General features: G+C 34.1%; 1 protein-coding gene across 3 annotated transcripts in view; it reads right to left on the reverse strand.

The window, feature by feature from the left end:
- Window positions 1-999: 999 nt before the first annotated feature.
- LOC140749051 (protein amalgam) overlaps window positions 1,000-26,006 on the reverse strand; it is a 243,056-nt gene continuing 218,049 nt past the window's right edge. For 2 of the 3 annotated variants that reach the window (XM_073082068.1, XM_073082067.1), the window contains 6 exons: window positions 20,094-20,239; window positions 15,256-15,466; window positions 6,453-6,497; window positions 4,884-5,001; window positions 4,305-4,492; window positions 1,000-2,640 (listed from right to left, as the gene is read on the reverse strand). In XM_073082068.1, the coding sequence (XP_072938169.1) occupies window positions 2,531-2,640; window positions 4,305-4,492; window positions 4,884-5,001; window positions 6,453-6,497; window positions 15,256-15,466; window positions 20,094-20,239 (818 nt within the window). In that variant the 3' untranslated portion in view covers window positions 1,000-2,530. The remainder of the gene's footprint in view (window positions 2,641-4,304; window positions 4,493-4,883; window positions 5,002-6,452; window positions 6,498-15,255; window positions 15,467-20,093; window positions 20,240-26,006) is intronic. The other variant, XM_073082069.1, reaches the window with a different exon arrangement.

Here is a 26,006-nt window from a genome sequence, read left to right on the forward strand (position 1 = left end):
GTGAATATTTTAAATTTATTTTATAGGATATATTGTCGTCGAAAATTAGACATGAAATATTTATTTATGTAACGTCCACGTCAGCACACTTATCAGTCAGTCAGCTGATGTTTCATGTTTAATTTTCAAGAATTCAACCTAAAGGTATATCAGATATGTTACTCGTGTTGCTAATTCTGGGAACTTATTTGAAGCGACTTACTAATGAGTTCGTATGTACAAGTATGAATGCCAGTGTCGACGAAGTAGGAATATTCTCATAAGTTATATGTTCCAGTTATACACGTTACAAGAGCGATTTTAAGCCATGTGTAACTTTAACTATTACACTATTTGACAGTGTAATTCGTAAAAGCTAGAAATATAAAGAAATGTCACACGTTCAGACGAAGAGAGGCCGGACCAATTCCCACTAACTCTGTTCTAGGAACGTAACACAAAACAGTTTTATCACCACTCGAGTAGTGGAACATGAACTACATTAATTTAATTTACTCGTAATTATTTAATTTCAATTAACAAACTTATCGTTCAGTTAATATTTACATTAATCCAAAATATTTACATTGCGACGTGATATAAATTTTATTCTACGTTACGTATCAGTTTTAGCTTATTTACAGAACTGTTAATTTACACTTACAATCAAAGGTAACACAATAAACTGAATTATGAATAACAGTAACAAAGTGAATTAACTTAAAGTCTTATTCAATCGGCAGGACATTTGTATAAGTATACAATGGATTAAAAAAACTACTAATTATTTATTTAAATTAGCTTTTATACTCAGCCGGCTTATCCGGGATTACTAATTTGCATAATAATGAAAATGACATGTAAATCCGTTCAGTACAACTCAAGTTATAAATGGAGACTAAAAGTTATTTGTATTGTTCTATTTTACAGGTTTCAGGAATTATAGAATGGGTGAGCGAAGTAGACGGCTTAACTTAGCTTAAAGGAAAAAAATCACAGATTATATTATTACGAAATAAGCATTTTTCGTATTTTACATTTTTATTGTTGTGTTTTTAAAAGACGCATAGGGTAAGAGTGACTGGTTACAAACCTTTTGTGTCCCACTACAGGACATGAATCGCTTACCACAATTGCGGATGGTCTGGAGTATATTAGGGATTAGCGAAGGTAGTGAATAAGGGTTGTAACTAAGATTCTTACTACGGTACTGCTAAACAATACATAACATTTAAATCTTATTATAATTTACGCATAATGACCAGATGTTTATGATGCAGCTGATGAAACTCATAACATAGGATTCACTTCGTTGCATCAACTTTATTTCTTAAGACTTCTTACAACGAACGGAATGGAATCATAAATGTAACTAATTAACATAAGTAACTTAAAAATCATCAGTTTCATATATGTTACGATTAATAAAACCTGTAACATTGTCGTTCTTCCTTAATATAACTAATTTTATTGTTTATTATAATATTAGCCTTAAAAGGTTTGTTTACACATAACAGTTTGCTTTCTATAAGAAACCCAATTATATTACGTATATTATAAACAATGAAAATATATTGCGTTAAAAGAAATTTCTTATTCATTTTATGAAGTTATTCTTTTATATATTACTTTGAAAGAAACGGTAAGGCATAGGACAAGCTCTAGTCGTGGCATGTCATACGCTTACGTTTGACGTAACACTTACGCAAAATTAACGCTTTTTACGGCATTAAGTTATACGTTAACTACGGAGAAAATGACTTCTCTGTTTCGTTGGAATTAAACGTTTATTCATTTCGGAAAGATTTCTATTTTATATTTAAAAATTAATGCATGAATAACACTTTTTAACAATCAATTAAAGTTATTAAAAATTAATAAATAACAGAAACAAAATTGGTATTATATTAGAATAATTTCTTCATTTTGACCATAGTACCTATTACAAGTAACTTATCTATATGTTAAACAATTGAGTGTTTCATCGGTACGTCGCTTCAATCCTTACAACAATTTTCTAACATTTCATTAATTAATAAAACCTATGTTAATATAAACACATCTTACGTGATTTACGGAGATGGTAGTTTTTGTCTTTATACCTAGCTGAAGAAGAAAAAAACAAAAACTGCTTAAAATAAATTCGTCTTATTAAATCGATAACAGAAATACTAATATTAAATAAATGTTCGTCTTTTTCCAATTTAAATAATATTATACTTAAATAATTATATCGTGTAAAATTCGTTACAAAAGTATATTGTTATTACGACAATGGAATGTGTAGTTTCTATAAATAGTATTCGTTTTCTTTACATTACAGTATTTCCTTTAAACATAAAACATTAAAATAAAGCAAAATTATTATTACTTCTTCCATTATCAAATTCAAATTAAGCTCGTAAATAAAAACAATTCAAAATACAATTGAAATTAATTTAGTATCCTATATCTATATCTTACTTAGTCATAATTCTGAAATCAAGCGTTTTCCAAAACATACAACACATAACAAAAACTCCATCTCCGGTGTCATGTAGGCTCAGGGTGATCATCTGCAGGCCATCGTCGACAGGAGGTAGGTGAGAGCAGCGCAGCTGATGCGTGAGGTGAGGTACGATGACGCCCTGTTGCTCGTCTGCATCGCTGCTGGATGCTCACCTAAAGAAAAGATAATGATAACAAGACTACTGACAATAAAGGTCCTAACATATTCCCTTGAGGGATCCCAAAAATAGAACGGAATTTTTGATATTGTGTCATGAATATTCAGGGGTTTTGTAAGGTTACCTATTAGCAGCACATCTCACAAAATCACTTTTGTGAGACTTTTTAAGTCTTCACACTTAGCATAGTATCTGTGATATTCTATTCCAATTTAAAAGTTGTTCTGCAACTGTTTTTATTATACAACCTTTTATTTTTTAGTTTATATCTGAACTCAAATTTAACACAGAAATGTCGTAAAACCGCTTAGAATTGCACGGGTTTTGTTTGTGTGGCGGATACTTTTACAGATTTTTCAAAATATTTTGCTGGCGACAATTTTGGGTACACATACGCAAATAAGATTTATACTTAAATATGCTTTAACACCTAGATCTAAGCTTTGTTTGCATTACAAATATTTGACAAGAGTAGAACTTGGAGCTACCACAATATGAACTTACTGAATATGAGCAGAACAAATAGTAGCTACGTGAGAGTGATAAAAATTCTCCCAACACATTCGATGTTTATGTTGAAATAATAACTACGTTACCGTATTGCACCAAGTTCATATCCGAAGAAGGCACGGATGCTGTACTCTTAATATGGACAGATTTAATTAAACGTTTTATTTCGTTTTCTTTGGCAAAAATAAATTGAATATGTTGTGAACACTTGATAATCTTATTTGATAAAATTGTATGGTTATTCCACTATATGGTATATTCTTGTATGGTATTTTCTTTATTGCGAGTAATTAAGTGTCTTACATTCATGACTTGATTATTTATTTTATCTCTCAATTTATTACATAACCCAATTAAAAAATAGTTCACCAAACCGATGTTAAAACATTATCTTCATTCGGGCACGTGTTCATTATAATTCAGTGTAATTCGTGTATCCATATTTAATCAGATCCGATACCGTATCAAATAGTGTGAAAATTCTGTAGGGGGTACGAATAAACAGCAAATAAAGTTCCGATAGAGCAAGTTGCTCCCTAATGCTCTGCGGCTCAGTTTGCAATTCTCAACGCGCGGTGAACTCGTCTCGGGAATAATTAATGAAAACATCTAATGCGAGCTTGTGAGACACGCGACTGTAAGCAAAACAGATGGGGAGGTGGATGTAAGGGGAAATTTACTGCTCACTATTACCGTTTAATCAGATTTGATAAATGAGCAAAAACTTAATCCTACTGAGGAATATTCGAATAAATGCTATTAAAACTATACTTAGTGTTCAAATTTTAAGCCATAATAGGAGCCATAACAGGAGTTTGATATTATCAACTGTTGGTAGATTCTAATCTAGTTGTTGAATAAAATTATTTTGAACGCTCAAACAACGAAAGTTCATGACCTTGCTTTGATAAACTTTGACTGAAACTGACTGAAATACACTGATATACACGAGAGAATATCGATGCATTGGTCTAGAAAATAGCTGTGAATAGTTTTATGGTAGGTATTGTATTATAATACGAAAATAATAGAGGCACAGATTTATCGGATATGAAAGTAAAATTATGAGTAAGGTTAAGTATATTTCTATAACTTATAAAACTTTTATAAAGGTAAGTACGCAAAACTTGATAGTAGAGAGAATCTTACCATTAAGTACATGGACAGACACAGATGCAGGATGTGCGTTATTCGGAACGCACGTGTAATTCCCAGAGTCGGTGAGGGCTGCTTTAGTCACCAGGAGTTTGCTGGTGGTGCCGCCCTCTGTCTTCTCAGTTTCCAAACTGATGCCACCGCGAGGTGAATCGAAGTCCACTACTGAATTTCCGTGATACCTGGTTGGAAGTGATATTTTAGATGAAAATATTTTTTGATGATCAAACTTTGTAACGGCAGAATTGTTCAAGTATTCTCTAAGAAAAGATCTAAGTCACTTATACTTAGTTTGATTTACACTATAAGACTATATGTGAGTATTAGGTATTTCTATAACTGGTTTTGATCAGCTTCTGTAAATCGATCAATCGGTGATTGAATTAGTGAATTTTAGGTAGTCATTCTACGAAAATGTTCGTAGGTTTAAATCAGAAACATTTCATACATTTTATTTGGACCTACAAAAGTTATAAAACATAGTTTACTCCACTCAATCGTATGATTGCGCTCAATCAGTTATTCCAGGAATTACTCGCGCTCAACATCAATAGCTACAAATCGAAGGCTTACCATAAAACAGACGCGCTCGACGGCGGCGACGAGTGAACATTCACTGAACATGTCAACGATATCGTGCTGCCTTTCTTCACGTACACATCCTGAGAGCCCCATATGGTAGCCGCGGCCGCTGCAACAATGGAAAGTGAACTTAGAAACGAAGATATAAAACCCAAAGTAGAAATGGGTACAGTTGTTTGTGAAGTGAAGTGTAGCGTCGAGGTTCAAACGAAAATTCAAAATTACAGAACACTTGACAGCGCTTGAGATAGATTGAAACTGTTTGTTTTCTGTTTCAAAGAGAGTTCTTATTTAAGTTTTGTTCATTTTTGCGATTGTTGTGTTCAACGGAGATAGTATAAAAAATATAGTGTCGTGCCAAATGCCAATGTACACCTGCCACTGATACTCAATTATGACATGTTTATGTGGTTTACGTATTTTTATATTAGAAAATTATTTTATAGATAATTTCATTGATTTAGAGAGAATAATATTTATTCTGAATAACTAAATACATACCCTACAAAGCGATGGTATAAACGTTGTTTCAAGTAACGTGTAATTAAAATCTGTTTATAAATATATCTTATAACATGTTCTTTTTCTATGACTATGGTTTTTAAAAAGTAGAATATCATACATAATTTTAATCCACTCTAATTCTCAGTCGCAATATACGATACCAACAATTGGGGCCAAATTAAAAACTAATTGACCCGAATTGCAAATAAAGTGAAAATTTATAAATAAAAGTGAATATACTGGGTTGATGAATACAGAATGGTACGAATCGGAAATAAGAATTTAAATTGAAACGATCACTTGTAATTTATAGCTTTACCGATACGATAATAAATACTTTATTTGCACTGTATATATATATATTTTATTTTGATGTGATATATAACCACATTACAAGTAATTCTTAATGATTTATTAAGTACCTTAATCTGGTACTGCCCTTTAAGTGTGTTATAATTAGCACAAGAGACATTTATTATCGTATGTATGTGCAGATGTTTCACAAAAGCAGGCCGGCAGTCAACATTGAATAAAACCTGTTACCTTAATAACGTACAGAAAGACAACAAAATCGAATTCCCTACCCTTTTAAATTAACAAATGAATTTTATCCCGTTAACAGCATCGAAAAAAGAAATATAAAATGAGTATTAAAGCTGAAGCAAATTGAGGTTCATGAATAAACAAAACGAACACAGATCATAATTAAATCAGTAGCGATACTCTCAATTTGAAAATCTTGAGAAGTGAAGTGAATAAGGGTAGAAAAATGGATAAAGTATAATAATATTTATGACCAATTCATATTCTCGAACTCTGATCAATTGGAATTCTGGAAACTATAATCAGATGAAAATATTATTGAATATTAGTTGTAGTTTCAGATGTAAATAAAGTACAACTAATGAAATTATGAAATAGAAAAAAAAGGGATTGTTGCAATGCTTTTTGAAATTTTAACCGAATTTAATGATTTTGTTATACATAGAATAGTGGATCAAGTTTAAATTGAGAGTGTCACCAGATTTGGTTAAGCTGTGGCAAAGGAAGCAGTACCTGAGGAGCGGGGCGGTGCCGGGGGCGCAGGGGTGTGGGACTCATCTGGAATTCACAAGACAACAGCTTAGGAGGGGGTAGGAATACAAAACAGTGACCTTAATGGCGTGTTCGGTAACTTTGAGCCAATGCTTCAATCCGTTACAGATAGAGAGGTGATACTAAGATTATAGTTTACTAGTAACTAACCCGATTTGGTTGATCTATGAGTCAATTAGTTTATATTTTGTATTGAATTCTCTAATAGTAATGCCAAACTAGAATGAAAGTGGGTCATTTGGGATGAAATAATATAGAATCCAGTATGGAAGATAAGTGTTTCTCATAACAGACACGTTAGTGTCAAATCTATTCCAGCAAACAAAATTGTGACAGATTTTTAGGAAAAGTGAACAATTGTTTTCAATTTATCAGTTCAATGAAAAAGAAAAATGAATATGAAAATGTTTTACGAACCTCGACAATGTTATCCGTATCTCGGGAGGCAGCAAAGATGTTTGTGTAGTTTGACTGCAACGCACTCTTTTCCGCTTTTTAGGAACAATATCTATGATGCGGTGGTCAGCTTTAGGGTCGTAAGACAGTCTTAAGTATTTTAGATATGTCAACTTATTCCTCATTAGTAACAACGAATCTGTGTTTGACTTTAAGCAGGATTTCTGTTTTATATGCATTGGTTACGATTGTTCGAGAGCAGTAACTATTTGACTGACAAAAGGCACGCTACCTTTTTGCTGCTCCTACTAAATGAACATTTTGCTTGCTGGAAAGTATGTTATACTAACAGATAATATAAGTACATGACAAGTTAAATTATCTGCAATAAAACTTATCTGTATACTTATCGTATAGTATCTTATAAAATAATTAATAGATCAACGAAACAAGTTAATTACTTTATAGCAATACACGTCACCGAGAATAATGACCGTTTCACATGCCGTCACGAATAACCAACGAGGATATCGTATAACATAATAAAAACAGTGGCCGAAACCATAACAAAGAATATTGACAAATTGGATTTTCAATCTGAAAAGCGGCTACCAACGTCACCGTCACAGACCACAGAAAATCCGACAAAACGGTTTAATGAAACGCAGCGAGATCCGACAAAAAGGATGTAATGAAACGCAGCGTCCAACAAAAATGCTTTAATGAAAGCTGTAATGCGGTTATGGCGATTTATGGTCGTGTATGAAATATAAGCGTTTATCTGAAGTTCATTCTTCAGCGTAACAAGTGCTGTAATTGGATTGTAATAGGATTTTAGAGCTTGTCCACCACTAGGTTTTGATATCATTAATCGTGAAAGAGAATATGCAATTAATGTCAATATATGAACATTTAACCTTTTATAGGTTTTATTCGAATGATATAACTTTTTTTCATATTTTTTGTATTAGATTTTTTTTATGCATTTACTTTGTAAGTCGATTTTAAAATAGTTTTTCGTCAATTTTTAGTTTCGAAATTTATCGCTGTCACTTTTTTAAAACTTCAAATAAATAAACAATAAGCCAAATTACAAACATGGGGCTGACTTGCAAACTGAAAACCTGCACAATTCTGTCATAAACGTGACGTAAACGAAATAACAATCCGACAAAAAAGGGTTTAATGAGATGACTTAATGGGGTTCCGGCAATTTATAGTTGCGTGTGAAATATAAGCGTATCTTTGCGTCCATTTTTCAGCTTAACAAGTGCTGATATATTATGAAGAGCTTCAGAACAAAATGTTGGATGAGTGCAATTTATATGTATAATTTTTGTAATATAATCTACCCAGTTTACATAGCGATCGCCATATTCATATAAACGTTTTGATTTTCGGTTAGGACATAAGGAATTTAAAGCTTATCTTCCTTGATTTCAAAAACTTTTCCTAAATTATTGTTGAATCCGTCCTGCAATAAAATATTTTTAAAATAATGTGATTGTAAATGCTATTGGTGTACACAGAAAAAACCTTAGAATTGAGAACCTAACCTTAAGTGTTTTAAAGTTTGTGTCTTTATTCAATTAAGAATATTACCAAAATCATGAGCGGTCACTGCGATTTATAGTTGCGTGCGCAATACGAGTGTTTTAGTTGGCTTCCATTTTTCAGCGTAACAAGCGCTGTAATTGGCTCAGCGCTGAATATGAGAGGCTCGTATGATATTCGGCGTGATCTGACAAACGACTCTGGGCATGAGAAATGGGACGAACGGAACAATTATTTTTATGCTTTTTCAAGATAGCAGGTATAACGCAGTGATAGCCTAGTGGTTCTCCCAGGTTGCCTAGTTCCACACACATATCTCTGATTTTTCCAAGTTATTTGCGTGTGACCGTAATGGATGTCGACTAATATGACACGGACGTTCATTTAAAAGTCTTATTTTATCCACTCAATTATAAAAAAACCGTTATATGTATCGGGTGCGTGGGATTCGGACCTCAGGCATCCAATTGAGAAGGTTAGTTTCGACTACTAGGCTGTCACTACTTTTCAGGCATATAGTCATCCTAAAGATTCCGAAGACATATTTACTAAAATCCGCCTTAAATATCTTCCAATCAAAATAACACAAGACATACCAATACTGTATGAAGGAAGTACGTAACGTCTTCGCGATTTCCGGAGTATCCGATACTTGGTTCCACTGGAAGCTATTAAGTAAGTGGTTGCTAAGATATTTATGCTAAACTGAGAGCAGCTCGGGAAACATTCTACTGAGTATGCTCGTAAGCTATATTAGCGTAACAAGAGCCGTAATTGCTTTGGAGTAGAACAGATCTTGAGGAGGCGTGGTTGTATGCTCGTATATGTTTATTGTTTGTGCTTAATATAAATAGTGGTACAATTTCCCCTTTTTAAATGTATGAATTTAGAATTAACTTTCCGGATGGGATAATTCATTTACTTTACTTTACTTTACTTTACTTTATTTACTTTTACCAAAAATTTAAATTCAATGAAAAAATATTTTATATAAATCTCTTTATTATACATATACTTCCGAATGAACCGTCCATCAATATAGACGCAAATAAGTATGCAGTCCAGCTCATCAGCTGTTTGCAGTCCACTAACTATCGTATGTGGACAATGACACTGCCGCCCGTAGAGATTGGAATCAACTCCAGATAAGACAACAATCCAACCTGATGTGTTGCTGTCTATGAGGATCGCCTCGGATAACTATGTCTCCCTTCCACTCAAATATTGTCCTTGCTTCGACAGCGTAAGAAATCGTGACGAAGTTGTCATGTCCAAGAATTTGACAAAACGTTTGTATACTTAGTTCAAGTCAACCAATAATTTAGCAAACGTTATTCATTATTGCGAAAATAAGGATTTTGAGATGATAGCCGTAGTCAATCGAGAATAATCTGCGAACAAAAGGTCCATTTCCGCATACATTCTTTATTTAGTATTTCCATTCCAGACATTATTTCCTGTAAAGTTCTTTATCATGGACAATTTTGATAAAATATTTTAATTAGAGATTTTAAGTTTAGGTACTACAAACAGATGCACAAAAAGCTTTAGTATCATACAAAAGCCTAACGATATGTGTTTAGAGAACCCAATTATTTGATACAACAGGCAGACACTTAAATGCGATAATCAAAATTCAACGAAATTGCTACTCCAATACGGCCTTGACATATTTACAGTAGCTGGATAACCTCGAATCGAATTATAAAGCCACGTTGGAAACAATACCAGATCAAAATATCTCCGATTCTCCAAATTCTTTGTTTGAGTTCCCGTTGGCCTCACCTTGTATCAATATTGAAGAGATAACAGAAACCTACAAAGAATAATTCGATTTACATTCGGCTAACTCGATCAATATAACCTTCCGTGGATTTGGGAAAACTGGCCAAATAAATGAAGATCGTTTAGGAGTTTGCGAGGAAATAAAATGCTTTTGTATCGTCGACCATCGTTTGTTTTCTGGTCATATGCTTAGTGGACCGGGAATGTCAAATCTACGTTATTTTGTAAAAGCTGAAAGTTGAGAGTGCAATCTTCCCAACAGCGGTAGCAAGGATTTTCTACTACGGAGTTTTGATCGTCGTGGCTTCGTATTATAGCCAATCATTAGGCATCAAAAGTATCAAAAAATATATTAAAGTTTAAACCTTTTTTCGAATACATTGTCGTAGACAAGTACAGTTTATCGAACATCATCCCTTCTCCAGCTTTTTACCAGTTGATATTCTTGCCCAAGTATCTGAAGATGACCTCTTGAATTATGTCAATCCAATTTAGAGCTGACAAACATTTATTGTCCATGGGCGGCTTTGATCTTGTTCTGGGTTTCGTGATTTTGCCTATTGGGATTTCATAAAAAAAAACCAACAAGTAGTGTGGTTTTATAGTGTGGAAAGATTTTAAGATATATTAAATACTCCGAAACTCAATTAAAGGTGCGAAGCTTCAGTCAGACGATGTTAAATTATTCACCCTCAACCCTTTAAGAGCTATGCCATCTATATTTAATTGTAACCATCCTTTCATTTGATCATTAGTTACTAATAGACTGATTTGAAACAAACTAACTTAAAATAACATTGAATCCTTACTAATCCTTATCCTTACTAATATTATAAATCCGAAAGTAACTCTATCTGTCTGTCTGTCTGTTTGTCTCTTCTTCACACCTAAACCACTGAACCGATTTTAATGAAATTTTGTACAAATATAGTCTGAGACCCGAGAAAGGACATAGGATAGTTTTTATCCCGTAAATTTCACGGGAACTAGGGATGGCGATCTAAGATCGATTAATAGGAGAATCGATCTTTTGCACCAAAAAAATCGATTATGTTATTCGATATTATTAAGGATTTTTTTGCCAGATGGCGACACTGTCATTCCAATGAAGGTACGAATTTTAGTTCTATATATGTTAGTATGTCATATCATTAACCGACTTCGAAAAAGGAGGAGGTTACTCAATTCGACCGTATATATATATTTTTTTTTTTTTATGTTTGTTCGGCGATTTTTTCGCGATGCCGCGACCGATCGACATGATTCATACACCATTGTATGCGGCTAGTTTCACAGGGGGTCCCATTTCGAGGAAATTTGAAAATTTCCGCCAGTTTTCCCGGAAAATTGGAAAAACCCGATTTCATATAAACTTGAATAAGTCGAGTATTTCTTAACCAATTTTAATTTTCTTTTTTTCATATGAAAGGGTGTTTCGTTGCGGTACTTTCCTACCTTAACATTAGTACGCTCTGATGATTAGAATTTAAGTTATGGGGTGGAACTCATCATCACTACCCCTGCTTTTTACATATTTTATGACAACTTACCTTCTGCCCACTCAATTCTCATGAAACTTAAAATGAACATTGAGTGTCTAGGTTATCATGATATGATGGAAAATTTGACCTTCAACTCTTCAACCCTGGTAATGCAGAAGTGCCTCCTGCCTCAACCATACAAGTTAGGCATTTAGAACTTATGGATATTTAATAAGGTCGATAAGTTGAGATATATGATGGAAAATTTGACCTTCCACTCTTCAACTCTGATAATGCAGAGGTGCCTCCTGCCTCAGCCATACAAGTTAGGCATTTGATGCTTATGAATATTCAATAAGGTTGATAAGTAGAGATATATGATGGAAAATTTGACCTTCTACTCTTCAACTCTGATAATGCAGAAGTGCCTCCTGCCTCAACCATACAACTTAGGCATTTGGAGCTTACGAATATATGATAAGGTCTTTGAGTAGAGACATATGATGGAAGATATGACCTTCAATTCTTCAATCCTGATGATGCAGAGGTTCCTCCCATGTAAAGTATATAGATTAGACATTTGTTGTAATGAAGTAGCTAGACAGAGATATATGATGAAAAATTTGACCATCAACTCCTTTTTCTTTTCTTAACTATTGAATTAAGGTAAATTGGACCGGTTCACTCGCAGAGTTTTACCACCTAGTTTGATTTATTTACTTATCTGTTCCTATCTAACCTAGCCAATAATTAGTATCTCATAAAGCCTCGCCTATAGTGTTTCGTATTGAATTGGTTAGGTTAGGTTGGAACATATAAGACAATATAAAACTAAGCGGGAAGGGCGCGGCAGCGCCCTGCGAGCGGCTGGGTCCAATCCGTATCTATTCAGACCTTACCTTTATTCATGATCACATTTATACAATTTTACATAATATTAATACAAACGTTAGCATATCATCACTAAAAAGGGTGAAAAAAAAAATTTAACAAAAAAATAAAACCGACTTCTATTAATGTCACTACAAAGTAAAAAATAATTGAAATAAATGTTGGTTTAGTACATATTTCTGAAGTCGGCGCTCATATTGGACACGCTGTTATCAAACGAAATATATTGAGCGCCGATTTCAGAAATATGTACTAAACCAACATTTATTTCAATTATTTTTTACTTTGTAGTGACATTAATAGAAGTCGGTTTTATTTTTTTGTTAAAATTTTTTTTTTTTCTTTTAAACGCGGGCGAAGCCGCGGGCATGAACTAGTTTCATATAACTTTCAGATTAGATGTTACGTCAAATTTATCAAGTCTCTGTTCTACTACACATCTACTCGTAAGTTTTCTTATCAGATACACACTTTCGAAATCTAACCTGAATAGTAAAATATAATAATAGATAATATGATTGATAGATAGAATAGATTAAATGAAACTAAAACCCATTGTCATTTTTTTTATGCTAACACCGGATGACATTTTGACATTTGCAGTTTGCTTTGCAGTCTTATGAATTTTCGATCATGCCACGTGTCCTGATGCGAGTTTAACATTTTTAACCCATCACAAAAAGTGCACAAGAAGTTTTCATTTCAAAAATCGGCTGTATATAATTTCCTCATGACTTCTATAAAATGATTTTTGCGCTTATACTTACTTTGAAGGTCAATCAACTTAAATTTCAAAGAATATAAGCCAGTAAAGATTCTCCTCATTTACAATTCCGACTATGAATAAACATAATATTAGGTTTTCATAAAATTGCTTCACATTCCATAATTCCCATGTATTTATTTAACTTAACTTGTCTTCAAATTAACAAGTGATCATTAATGTTCTTACAACGTGGCCCAATTTACGACAGTTTCATAGTAACGTATCCTCTTATGAAAAGTGACGATATAATCTGGCATTCATCTCTCGTCATATTAGGAGTGGGGCTAATGCGGAGATACAAAGTGGGGGCATTACTCCACGTCAGGGGTATAGAGAAGCAAACATTACACATACTGGTAAATTGGATCGAGTAAAATAAAATATGGAACGTGGACTAAGTTCCTTTGCTCTAATGAGCGTAATGCCAAATGTTACTGAGCTTTCGTGAAGTAGCGGGTTTACTGTGCGTAGTCTTCTTATTAGGTTTTTTGTATTTATTTGTATTCCTCAAATAAATACAAAAACCAAACACGAAGAAAAAACAAAAATCATATTGACTATAACTGTGAAGGTAGTCGATCAAACCAGAAGCACCTACGCCATACCTATCCTACAACAGTTTTTAATTAAGGCTTGCGTCTGGTGTCGTATATTCAGTGTGTCAATTAAATGGACATGAAGCTTTTCAAGTTAGTGCTGTCAGCCGCGCATTTGTAGCCTACCTTAGGTAAGACTATACCTATATGTGTACTGCATACCCATTTATCACTTCACATTTGTTAAAAAACTTGGCTCTACAAAAATTGATTTCGAAAATGGCGGCTTTAATAAAAGGTGTTTTAATGTACACATTATGGAAAAGAGAAAGTGAAATATAAGTGTTGTGATTTTGGTTACCATATACCATCTAACCAATTACCATTATTAAACAAAATAATATTATTTACATATTATTTGTGCAAACGACAAATGTTTAGACCGTTCTCGGCTTTTACTGAAATATGGTAAAAATAACTAACAAAAATACGATTTTCTACCAATGTATTACGTAGTGAGATAAAATGATCCTTAATCTCCCAGTTATTGAACAAGCAACATCACACACGCAATATAATTTCAATAAAATACATAACAACGAACTTTTCATATGGGAGGGCAATATGAAAAGTGGCTATGTAATCTGGGATCTATCTCGTCATATTAGGAGTGGGGCTAATGCGGCGATACAAAGTGGGGACATTACTCTCCGTCAAGGGTACAGTCGACCGCATATTCACGTAAATTGGGGAAAGTGTGGTGAATTTGTGTGGAAATTTAGTGTGTTCCTTCATATATGATACCAGTATTACAATGTACAAGTAAATATTGCTTAAGATGTTACGTAACATATCATGTTATGTATCTTATAAATTAAAAAGGCACTAAATAATTTGAATACTACATTTTTAAGATTTCGTTGTTAAAAGAGATAAGTTTCTATTCGTAAGCACTTAAGAATGAATCTTAATTTCGACTGCGTTCATTTTGCATGAGAATCTACGTGTGAAACTCCGTTCTGTTTTAATCTGTGCACATTATTTTGTATCAACGTTTTCCCTGTAATTGCACGTGTTTGTATCGAGATGTTCGTAAAATTAAATTGTAAAAAGCTTCGAATTTTTTGCTGTGTTACAAGTAATTGTTTACATCTTTTACTAATGTTTGATTAAAACAACTTACCATAATAATATCTACTATAAAATTTATGTACAAATATTGAAAAATTTCACATCTGTTTGCACTTACATGAATCATGAAAGATATCAAAACGTCAATAGTCCTACAGTAACCTAATCTTTATTTGCGTACTGAAAACACAATTTGAAATTCAAATAAAAAAAGTTGCAATCACCTTCCACATTCAAATTGACCGCCATGTTGATCTTCGGCTCAGTGTTGATCTGGCACTCGTACACGCCGGCGTCCCTCGGCTGTACGTAGTCCACCTTCAGGTCCCAGTCGTCAGAGGGCTCTGGGTGCAGCACGCTAAACCTCGCATCTCCCGTGTACGTGAAGATGTGTGACGTCAAGATGTGTAAGTCCCGTTTTCTCATCCAGGATACCTGGGGACATTTGGAACATTACATTCGGTTTTTAGGTGTAAGGAAATGGATGAATACTTTGAATTAGAATTTAATTCGATCTTATTTATTCGTAAAGTTAATTTTGATTAAAATACTGAAAATAAATCTTAATTAAGTGGCTACCCTTCAATAGTAAACAAATAAATCGATAGTCAGATAGTTAATTTGATGAAAGTTCGTTCATTTGATGAGATACCTAGTTAATTTGATGAAGATAATTTGATGTTCCAATAACCTTTAAATGAACGTCATTTGACACACTCGTAGTGAGTGTAACCCTATTTAAGTAGATAAATTGTCAAAAGCACTGTCGAGTTCCCATGTTGTATTTAATTACAACGAATGACACGAATCATGAAGCCTTAACGCAGTTTTAACGTAAAAAGCAAAATTCACAAATGGAATATGAATTTATGCCTCCAGGCAAACATGTAGAATAGGGCAAGAAAGCTAAAAAGATTGCAGAATAGTCACGCTCAGTATGAATTGCGAGCGGCTCACATTAAATTAATTAAATAATGGGAAGTTAAAAAGAAAGTATGGCTGAAAGAAAGAAGGCTACGTCGTTGCTTTTTTCATAATTTATATAATGTATGTATTAAAAGGTGCATCTATCCATTCAGGGCGGGTTGGGCTCGAGATGAAATATGGTAATCTGTTTTTAAATGAAAATATTCAGGGATTTTAAGAGGGAATTCTCGGTAATGACGAAGGTAAATCCAATGTGGGCGAGAGATAAGAAAATATTGACCTAGGAAATTGGTTTTGAGATTTTTTGGGTTTGTTTTATGTTTAGGGAGCGAGAGACATGGGGTCTTGGAAGCTTGTGTAATTTCACAAGTAATTATAAACAAGCTTGTAATATTAATGAGTGTTTAACTAGAAATTAATAATGTGCTAGATGTTATTGTTAATCCCCGACAATTTCTTTAATGAAGTTGTAAGTATCAATAAATTGCATAGTAATTACAATTTTATTCCTAGATTCCTGTTTTGTAAGAAAAATACGAGTTTGACCTATTTTAGTCTTCCGGGTGAAAATGTTTTTCTTTGCACAATACCTTTCTAATAAGCCTTACTATGATTCCAGTCTTAAAATATTTAAATAAACGCTCAGACAGCATCATTTAAAGGGTGAAACATTAAAATAATACTAATTGCCCAAACATTAATATCGTTTAACAACTCAATTTCAGATCTCAAAATCACTTTCATTCATGGCTTGCGCGGCTTCGCTAAGACCCTGGTCTTTGATTAAAATTACACCAACAATGAGCGTATAAAATTATATTTTTTTAATTCAAAAGCCTCTGAGAAATTAGAGAATAAATTCGTTCCTTTGTTGGGTTTTTGTTTTTGAAGGTAATTAGAGTAAGCCTGGAGTGAGCCTGCTTAAGCCCGACGTAATTAAGCAAGATGGAGCGTCCACAGCCGCTTTACAGCCCTTAAAATAATAAAATTAAGTAACGGCTAAGCGGAAAAATTCTCCTAACATAATTTTTGCATTCGCTATATTTCATTCATCAAATGCGGTTAAGTCTTAAAGTCCGCGCGATTAAAGAACTCTGCAAAAGATTCAAGTAACAAGAAGAATTTGTACATTTTTGTTTTAAAGGTTCCATGAAAATGAGAATAATGAAATATTATCACGAATAAGAGATAATGCATATAATGGACATAAAAACATGCGTTAAATTCATGTAGCATCAACAGAAGAGACATAAAGAAGTAAATAAATGATTAATGAAGTACCAACAGAGATAGGAATCATTAAGTAACTTCATGTCTACTAATCATTGAAAAATGGCCTACAACCCCGGACAACCCAGCCAATAATCTTCAACAATATATTATAATGCATCTCGGGACATGTCACGGAGCTATTTATTTTCTGGAATGGGTTGTAGATCCCCGACCATTAATATGGCGGTCAGTGGAGCGCTGAAGGGATAGAGGGCCCGATGAGAGATCGACGTTGAAAAATGATATTCTATAGCGCAGGTGCCGAAATAGATAGTCCGGGGGCTCGGGCGATTGTCGATAAGCTAGTTAATAGTCAATGAACTAGGGAATAGACTTGGCGTATTATAGTTAATATCGATTTTTGGTACAGATCTGGCCTTGTCCATGGTGTTTTATAAATATAAACTGATAAATCATTAAACAGGTAAGTTATAATACATAATATACATGATCAAATCAAAGATAAAATAGTACCTATAATAAGAACAATAATGTTTCTCATCGTTTGTTGGACAAATTAGCGAGGAGTTGATATTAATTGCCGCCTATAGACAAATGTGACCAAACCAAGCGAGGAGAAATATAGTTTAATAATCAGTACATTACCACGCTCCGGAATAAAATGAGGCTATATATTTAGTAAAGTTTTACTTTATGCCATCGCGGTACACTATAATATCCCAGGCCCCACTGCACTATCAGGACACATCATTTATGAACTATGAAAAATGTATTTTGTAAACATCAGAAATAGTTAGGTACAATGAATAATGTATCTTGATTCTATTAATATTTAATATTACCTACCTCCATCACTTATTAAACACGCTTAGATAAATCTAAATGATAACGCTAAATCAAATATTTACCTCAATTTAGACCGTTGAGGCTGTATAAATATGCAATGCTACTCTCAGTGTCACTTAAAGGTGACAGCTCCAGATATTCACCGAATCTGTCTACAGCCACAAACTAATATTAATAGTAGTCATTTATATTCTCGACTTAATTGATAGAGGACCCCATAAAATTGGTACGACGACCTTAGACTTAGACAAACGACGATGTAGCCACTACATATTGAGAAATATTAATTCACGTTGCTGTATAAATGTGTGATTTATAGTGAATTTTCTGATGGATGGCATGAATATAGTTCTTTAAATTCTGGTAGTTGTTAATGACAAACTAATGATCGGGTAGGTTTCTTGGTACATTTATCACTATAGGATTTGACGTTTGAAATAAAAGTGCTCTACCTGTCCAACAATAGATGAGATAGCTTAGTTTAGACTTTTCTACGATATTTATTTCTTGCAATAATCATTTGCACTAGTAATCAAGTAATATTAATTACAACCATGCCAGCCTGAACAACTTGGCCAACGCCATAAGGATCACCAACGTGGATCTGGCTTCTATCTCGATTTGGAGCAAAAATTTTGGCCTCAAATTAAATCCTGCCAAATCCCAGGCGATTGTAATAGGAAGCTCGCGTCTGGTATCCAAGATTGATTGGCAACAGTTACCTCCGATTTTACTAGATAATGTGATTATTCCATACAGTAATAAAGTGAAAAATCTCGGTATCTACATAGACCAATGTCTATCGTGGATACCGCAAATTACAGAAGTCAGCAAGAAGCTGTTTGCTGCAGTGGGCTTCCTTCGAAGGTTGAAAAATGTTTTACCTATTCCCACTAAAATAACGCTTGCGCAGTCTCTTCTTCTACCTATACTTGACTATGCTGATGTGTGTTATCCTGACATTACCGAGGAGCAATTGAACAAGCTTGAGCGTCTCCAAAATTTGTGTATACGTTTCATATTTGGATTACGAAAATATGACCATGTTTCTGAATATCGCGCAAAACTCAAGTGGCTCCCAATTCGCCTTCGCCGGAATGCTCACATCCTATCTCTTCTCTATGGTGTTTTATTTAATCCGATTACCCCTCCTTACCTTACACATCGCTTCCAATTTCTCCACATGTCCCATGATCGATCCCTTCGCTCTACTAAAAACCTTGCTCTCACTACACCTTCCCACTCAACTTCCTTTTACAAAAAGTCATTTACTGTAGTAGCTATCCGTCTCTGGAACTCCCTTCCTGTTTCCATCCGTAACGCAAAAACATTACACTCATTCAATAATCTTGTGAAATCGCATTACTTGCAGCTTTAACCTTGTCTTCATCCCTATCCTATTCTTTCACGCCATCTCTAATCTTTCCTTTTTCCTAAAACTGTTATTACTTCTTTTTTCACTTTTACCTTCCTTCTCCTTTTATTATATGTTCTATGCTATCATCAATTTACTCCTTAACTACACTACTTTACTGTTGTTTGCACCCTACCTATTTTTACTCATCCTTACTTTTACTCCTCACCTTAAGGTTGCCTGGAAGAGATCGCTGATTAGCGATAAGGCCGCCTATTGTATTGTTTAATATTTGTATGTTTTCTTTATTATCTCATATTATGGGTACAATAAAGTATATATTATTATTATTATTATTATTATGATTATATTTTCATGTCAGTAGTCTTTTTATGATTTAAATGCAATTTTACTAGCGGTGGGCCAACTATTGTTTACAGACAGTCGATTAGTAAACTAATCGATTTAAATAAGATATTGGTTATCTCTTAACAATTAATTTATCCTTATTTTTTAAGGGATAACCAATATATACGTTTGGTGGAATTAAAAACTGAATGGAGACTAGTAGCCAACTATAACAGTTGTCCGAGTTGGCTTTATGGACTAGTCCAGCGATATGTCGGCCGATCTTTGAATTACCCAACCAACTAATCGAGTTGGATCAGTGGGTTCAGGATCAGGTGGATCTGTCGTACTCACAGTTCTATTGCCTATGTGTTTCGCCCGACAGCGCAGCACGGCGGACTGGCCGACGACTGCCGACACGTTGCGCGGCGACACGTCGTCGAAGTACGGACGCTCCAGCCGCTCTCCGCCCCCGCTCACGCCCGGCAACCCGCTCAGTCCTGGGAACAAAACCATCGAATCAAATCTCATTTATTCAAAATATATTCATATAGAATACTTTTCGAAAGTCAACAAACTACCACCGCTTCGGAAAGAAAATCTTATACAAATCTTCTTAGCGAGTCATCTGGTGTAATAGTGTAGGTAAGCGTACTACGCATTTTGTTACTGATTGTGTGCTATTTGAGATTTAACAATTTGATTAATCTTGTTGTAAATACGGATTTATACTATGTATTATCGGAGAACCCGAAAGTATATGGGATTTACTTACACTATTGCGTAATTACTGTAGAAAATTAAAATAACACCCGTGACCCGTGAGCAAATGTAATGGCGCTAAAATTGAAGCTCTCCTGAAAATTTGATTAAATCTGGTTACCTACTTAAATACAACAAAAAATTTAATACTAATTAGATAAGAGTAATTCCCAGTTACGAGCCCAAAAATCCTAAAACAAAAGTTCAACGACCCAGACGTGTTAATGCATACCGAAAATTTGTCCCAAAATTGAGTTTAAACGAATTGAAGTTTAACGAAAACACGATTAAAATACCAAACAAAGCTGAAGTTTGCGACAAACAAATTTGTTTGTGGATTTTATATAGTCCGATAGGCAGGGATTCCGTCCTAATTGTTTAATATATCCAATTTTCGGTTTGTCTTCCATTTTCAGAAAGTTTACAATTTGGTTTTAATGTTCCTGATTATTTTATCGAATCTATAATTGTTTTGTTTGTTATGAGTTTTGATATGGAGTACCACTTTCAATGTAGATTTATTATTAAAATAATGTAATAATTCCTTCTCATTTTTATGACCTACATAATGTCATACAGGTATTATATAAGGTTACGGTAAAGTTATGTAGCGACATTAGTAAAGAATAAAATTAGGTAATTGCGTAGTATATATGTATGTGTAGGAAATGAACTAAGTTTGTACAAGTTAGTTAAAGATTAAATAAGGTAAGACATATTTCACTGATGATGAGCCGAGAATTGTCGTGCATTCGTAGTATTTTCAGTTTGTAAGTCTTGTTTCCTCTATCTTTTCGTATTTTCTGCAAGTTGAAAAAACAGTTCTAAATAACAAACAAAAATACAACCACATTGTTGCAACACAATAACAAAAGACACCGAAAACTTGCAAAAATGCCTCTAAAGGCTGCCAGTCAACGCAGCCTCGCTTTAGTTTATCTCCCCCTAACCGAAATATCTTTACAGTGGTTGTATTTACATAAAACACGCCATTATCAGAGTGTCTAACAACAGTTGCTGCGGAAACGTGACGTCACAGCCGCCGAACCGGAAATAAGAACAGAGCCTTTGCCCGCTCTCTTTAAGGAGAGACACATATAAGCTTGGCGGGGCCACTAAAGGCGCGGTATCAAAACAACTTTGTTACGAAGGTAAATAGAGTAAATACGAGTATTATTGCAAAATAATTGTACAGATAGGGTTATATTCAATGTAATATGATGTGGAAATATAAAATTCCTTCTTTTCCTTAAAATATTCATGAGAATAATTAAATTATACACCACTTGTTTATGTTCCCAAAATACAACATCAGGATATCAGAACAAATAAGCTAAGAAATAGTAACGAAACATTACTATACTTTTAATCGTATTATATCTTCATTGAGATCATTTATGGTGGAGTGATGGTACTCTACATTCTAATACATCCTTCAGTTGGCTTTTCAAATCAGAATATCGGAGCATTTAATGTTCACTGCTTTCCAAATATTGCTGTTGAGAACGAAACTCGCTTTTAAATTACGGGGTTTTTGTGGTATTATACTGTAAATGTTTAATGAGATGATTTAAAAGTGGTACAGATTTTCATTCAAACACATTCTCAACGCGTATTTATAAACACCTATTCACGCAGACCCAGTAAGTGTTTGACGCAGTAAGAGTGGCAAACAATACACACAAGCGTCCTTACGCCCATTCTCTAGCCCCACAAAGCCATAGTTCGTTTCGCGGGGAAAATGAAAACGACGATGACGCTCTTTTGTGCAGCGCATGTGTCGTGTCAGTTTCGGGAGCGATGACGGCAGACATTTTGTAAGGTAACGTGTATTAAGAACAATATTTTTAAGTAGCTGTCAGTCGTACAACTATACTAGAGAAGTCGCGTCGACTTTAAAATATATAATACAGAGCTGTTAACACCACCTTTATAGCAAAGAAAATAATGACATCTTTGTAAATAAAATTAGTGTTGTAACAACTCTTATTAGTTATGTTAGGTTTTCGTGCGATGAAAACCGAAGATTACCGATTTTTGCCGGCTACAGTTATACGTACTAATATTTAATGTTTATTTAGGTCAAAAATCTGGGCAAGAAATTTCACTTTTTAAGTTGAAAAGTTCGTAGTCAAACTACATAGTTGCACATCGGCCGTAAAGCGGCGAACATGACTGTGGGTTAAGTTCTTTTGTAACTGCACGTGTCGCAACCTCTTTGTTGTTCCATTTGCACGAAATGTACTTTTTATTGTTCTACTGTTCTTTTATACGACAACTACAGCTAGTATTGTAGCTGTAGTGTGTCTATGATAATATTAGAAACTTTTTATGACATTTTTATAGAGCTGTGGGGACGGGGCGCTATAATATTCCAAGCAGGTAGTTTTGGGTTCAATCCCCGACATTTAAGTTTAGTTATCTAGTAATTAGGTGGATTCATAGACATAGGTTTTCTTTCAGAGGTTAAAAAATACAGAACTAAATAAAAACACTTTTGACTTTGGACCCCTGACCGAATAAAATAAAATGGTTTTTGGCTGGGAATTCGACTCACACTTGGCACATTTTATGTATGTTGCTCTGTTAATCCTTGTCCATTTGGCTGAGTAAATTTTAGATAAAAAATTGAAATTCAAATTTTAAATACTGTCAAACTAAAAATGACACTGCAAAATTGAAATATTCCGGCAACTGATACGTGTATTAACATCACACGGAGCTATTTCAATAACAGCGCAGTAAGCGAATTTTAATTTAACAAGCTTGCGTGATTGCATTCTGTTTTCAGTTTTTGCCGACAGTGCGACTGACACCGACATGGGGCTGTTCTTTATTGGCACGACACGACACGACATCGACACCAACGACTAATATCTAAATAGACGCCGCAAGTAAGTACTTCGCAAAGTTCTTATTGATATATTCATTTGTAGATGAAAAAAATGTGTAGTATACTATTTCGTTTTTTCTGATATCGATCCTACTTAAGTTGGTTTCGGACACAGAATCACTACAATAAAAAAAAAATGTGAGCCGTCACGGGACGCCTGGCAGATGTGAAACATCGACATTATTTTGTAAAAGTAATATGCAGAAAAGAACATATTGTGATAGGAACTAAATATGTCATAATGATAAAATAAAATATTACGATCGCACAGTCGATTGCGCATGGCGACGCGTCGCCACACCGTACACACTACTGCATATAGACTGTATATATATACCATCGTATAGCGTCGCCACGCCAGAAATCGGTTTTACGTGCGGCTATAGATGTTTCACATCAAAAAACGCTTACTTACCTCACAGCCCCTCCACAAAGATTACCTGTATCGTGCATGTTATGGCCACACACAGAGACGAATACACAAACACCCAGTCCCAGAAACAGAAACTTAAATTCATCATTTAGATATCTGTCGGACTCGGGATCCTCTGCGCGTCCGACCGGTATGGTGACCGCTCCGCCACGCGGGTCGTCAAACAATGCCCTAGTGACGTTACAGTAGATAATGAAACTGGTACCTATGCTTGGATTCATATATATTCGGACGCTATATTTAGTGTTGTGTCTATGGCACTGACAAAAAAGGCCGACGTTAAGGTGGGTGCCGTGTCGTGTCGTCCCGATTAAGAAGTAAATTTTCACTCAACAAGCTTGCGTGATACCTGTTTTCGATTTCACCGACAATGCGACTGACACAGACATTGCAACGATACGTTTTTGTTCAAAGAAACATGAAATACTAGGAATACAATATGGATTTCCATTTTCATTTCGAGTAATGTTTGTCAACAAAGGGATACACGGAAATGTAATTACCGAGTTACGAAAAATATTAATCGGTATTTGTTACCGTACGTTAAAGCTTTCATTTCGGAAGCTTTCATTTCTTGGCGTAAAATAACACTCAAGTAAGGAGATAATTTCATAGAACAAAGGGAATATTTTTCAGATTTAAATGTAACTTGATTTTAAAGATTTGCATTTTGTGGGATTTTTTAGCTTTACTGCAATATTAAAACAAAGTTTGTAGTATTCTGTGGGTCCGTTTATCTGTAAGTGACTACTGCCACCCATGCAAATCTGTAATCAACCCCAGATAAGATTGGATTGCTACCTGAGGTTGATCACAAAAGCTACTCCTAGGGATTAAGTTAGAATGTGTCGGATAAGTATGTCTTCCGCGAAACACAGCGTTTAACACTGCTGTTATTAGTCAGAAAGAGTTTTGGTCGTTGAGATCCCAAAAAACCAGAAACGATTCCATAATTTCTAATGACATGAACAATTTTTCCCAAAAATATCTAAGAATTGCTCTATACTTCCCAAAAATATCCAATACTTGCTCTAAAATAAAAAATATGTGGAACTATGGTTTCTATATTTTAAAAATATCAAGTATATATGTAGTAACAGTATAGCTACAGGATTTTACTTTAAAAACTTTTTTTTAAAGATTTCTCAGGTATGCAGGTTTCCTCACGATGTTTTCCTTCTTCGGTTAAGCGAGTGATAATTAACTTCTAATACGGGATTTGAACCTTGGACCCCTCGATCAAGAGGCCGAGTTTCTTAATCACTAGACTATCACTGCTGTCAGGTAAGGGTATGGATTTTAGCTAAATTATCGGCTTGGGTAGAACCTGTTGTTCTTGGCCTTGGGTGGCATCCACTTAGTTGACATCAGCTAAGTGTAAGCTTGTATGCTACAGCTGTTGTAATGTCTACGCAGGCTCTTAGGTATTGAAGAGGCGTCTTAATTGTTTGATGTCTTTATTGTTACTATCTTAATACTAAGCTTAACCTAACTTATATAACTATGAGTCCTACACACACTACACCTCCACGGGTTATTGAAAAAAAAAATGAAAAACACGATTTAATTTTTTTTTACATTACAAAATTTAGAAAAAAAAACAGTAAGGATGGTGTAATATGCGTTAAGACTACTAACATAAACATTTCAAAGTTAAATAATATAAACGAATAAAAAGATAACAGATAATAGTATTTTTACGAACTAAATTATTATAATATAATATTATTATTTACGTTAAATGTAGATTTTAGATTACTAACTTAGTTACAAAAATCAAATCCGGAAAAAAAAATATTGTCATATCCATTTTTACACATAACGTTACGCTGACGTTTTATGCGTTTTAGTCTTATCAAGTATACATTTCTTGTTAGATATATTTCTTTTTAGGTACCAATAGTCAAATCCGAGTTAATATGTAGCTACTTATATTATTTCCAGTTATATAATTCAATTCCATAATTATCGCAGTCTTTGTCCTTTCCTTATATCTTTATTACATTTTAACATAGTATTTATTTCTTTTTCACATTTTCCTTTACTCCTATAGTACGAACTAGGGTTACTTTCCCTTAATTATTACATTATTTCATTCCCTCATTACTATTTCTCATTTCAGTGTTCCAACCACCATATCTTTCACGTATACGACTCGCGTAACTACATGATCAAGAAC

Source organism: Epargyreus clarus, unplaced genomic scaffold (genome assembly GCF_041222505.1).
Source record: "Epargyreus clarus isolate Ecla_fem2 unplaced genomic scaffold, WU_Ecla_fem_2.2 ptg000017l, whole genome shotgun sequence".
Classification (NCBI taxonomy): Eukaryota; Metazoa; Arthropoda; class Insecta; order Lepidoptera; family Hesperiidae; genus Epargyreus; species Epargyreus clarus.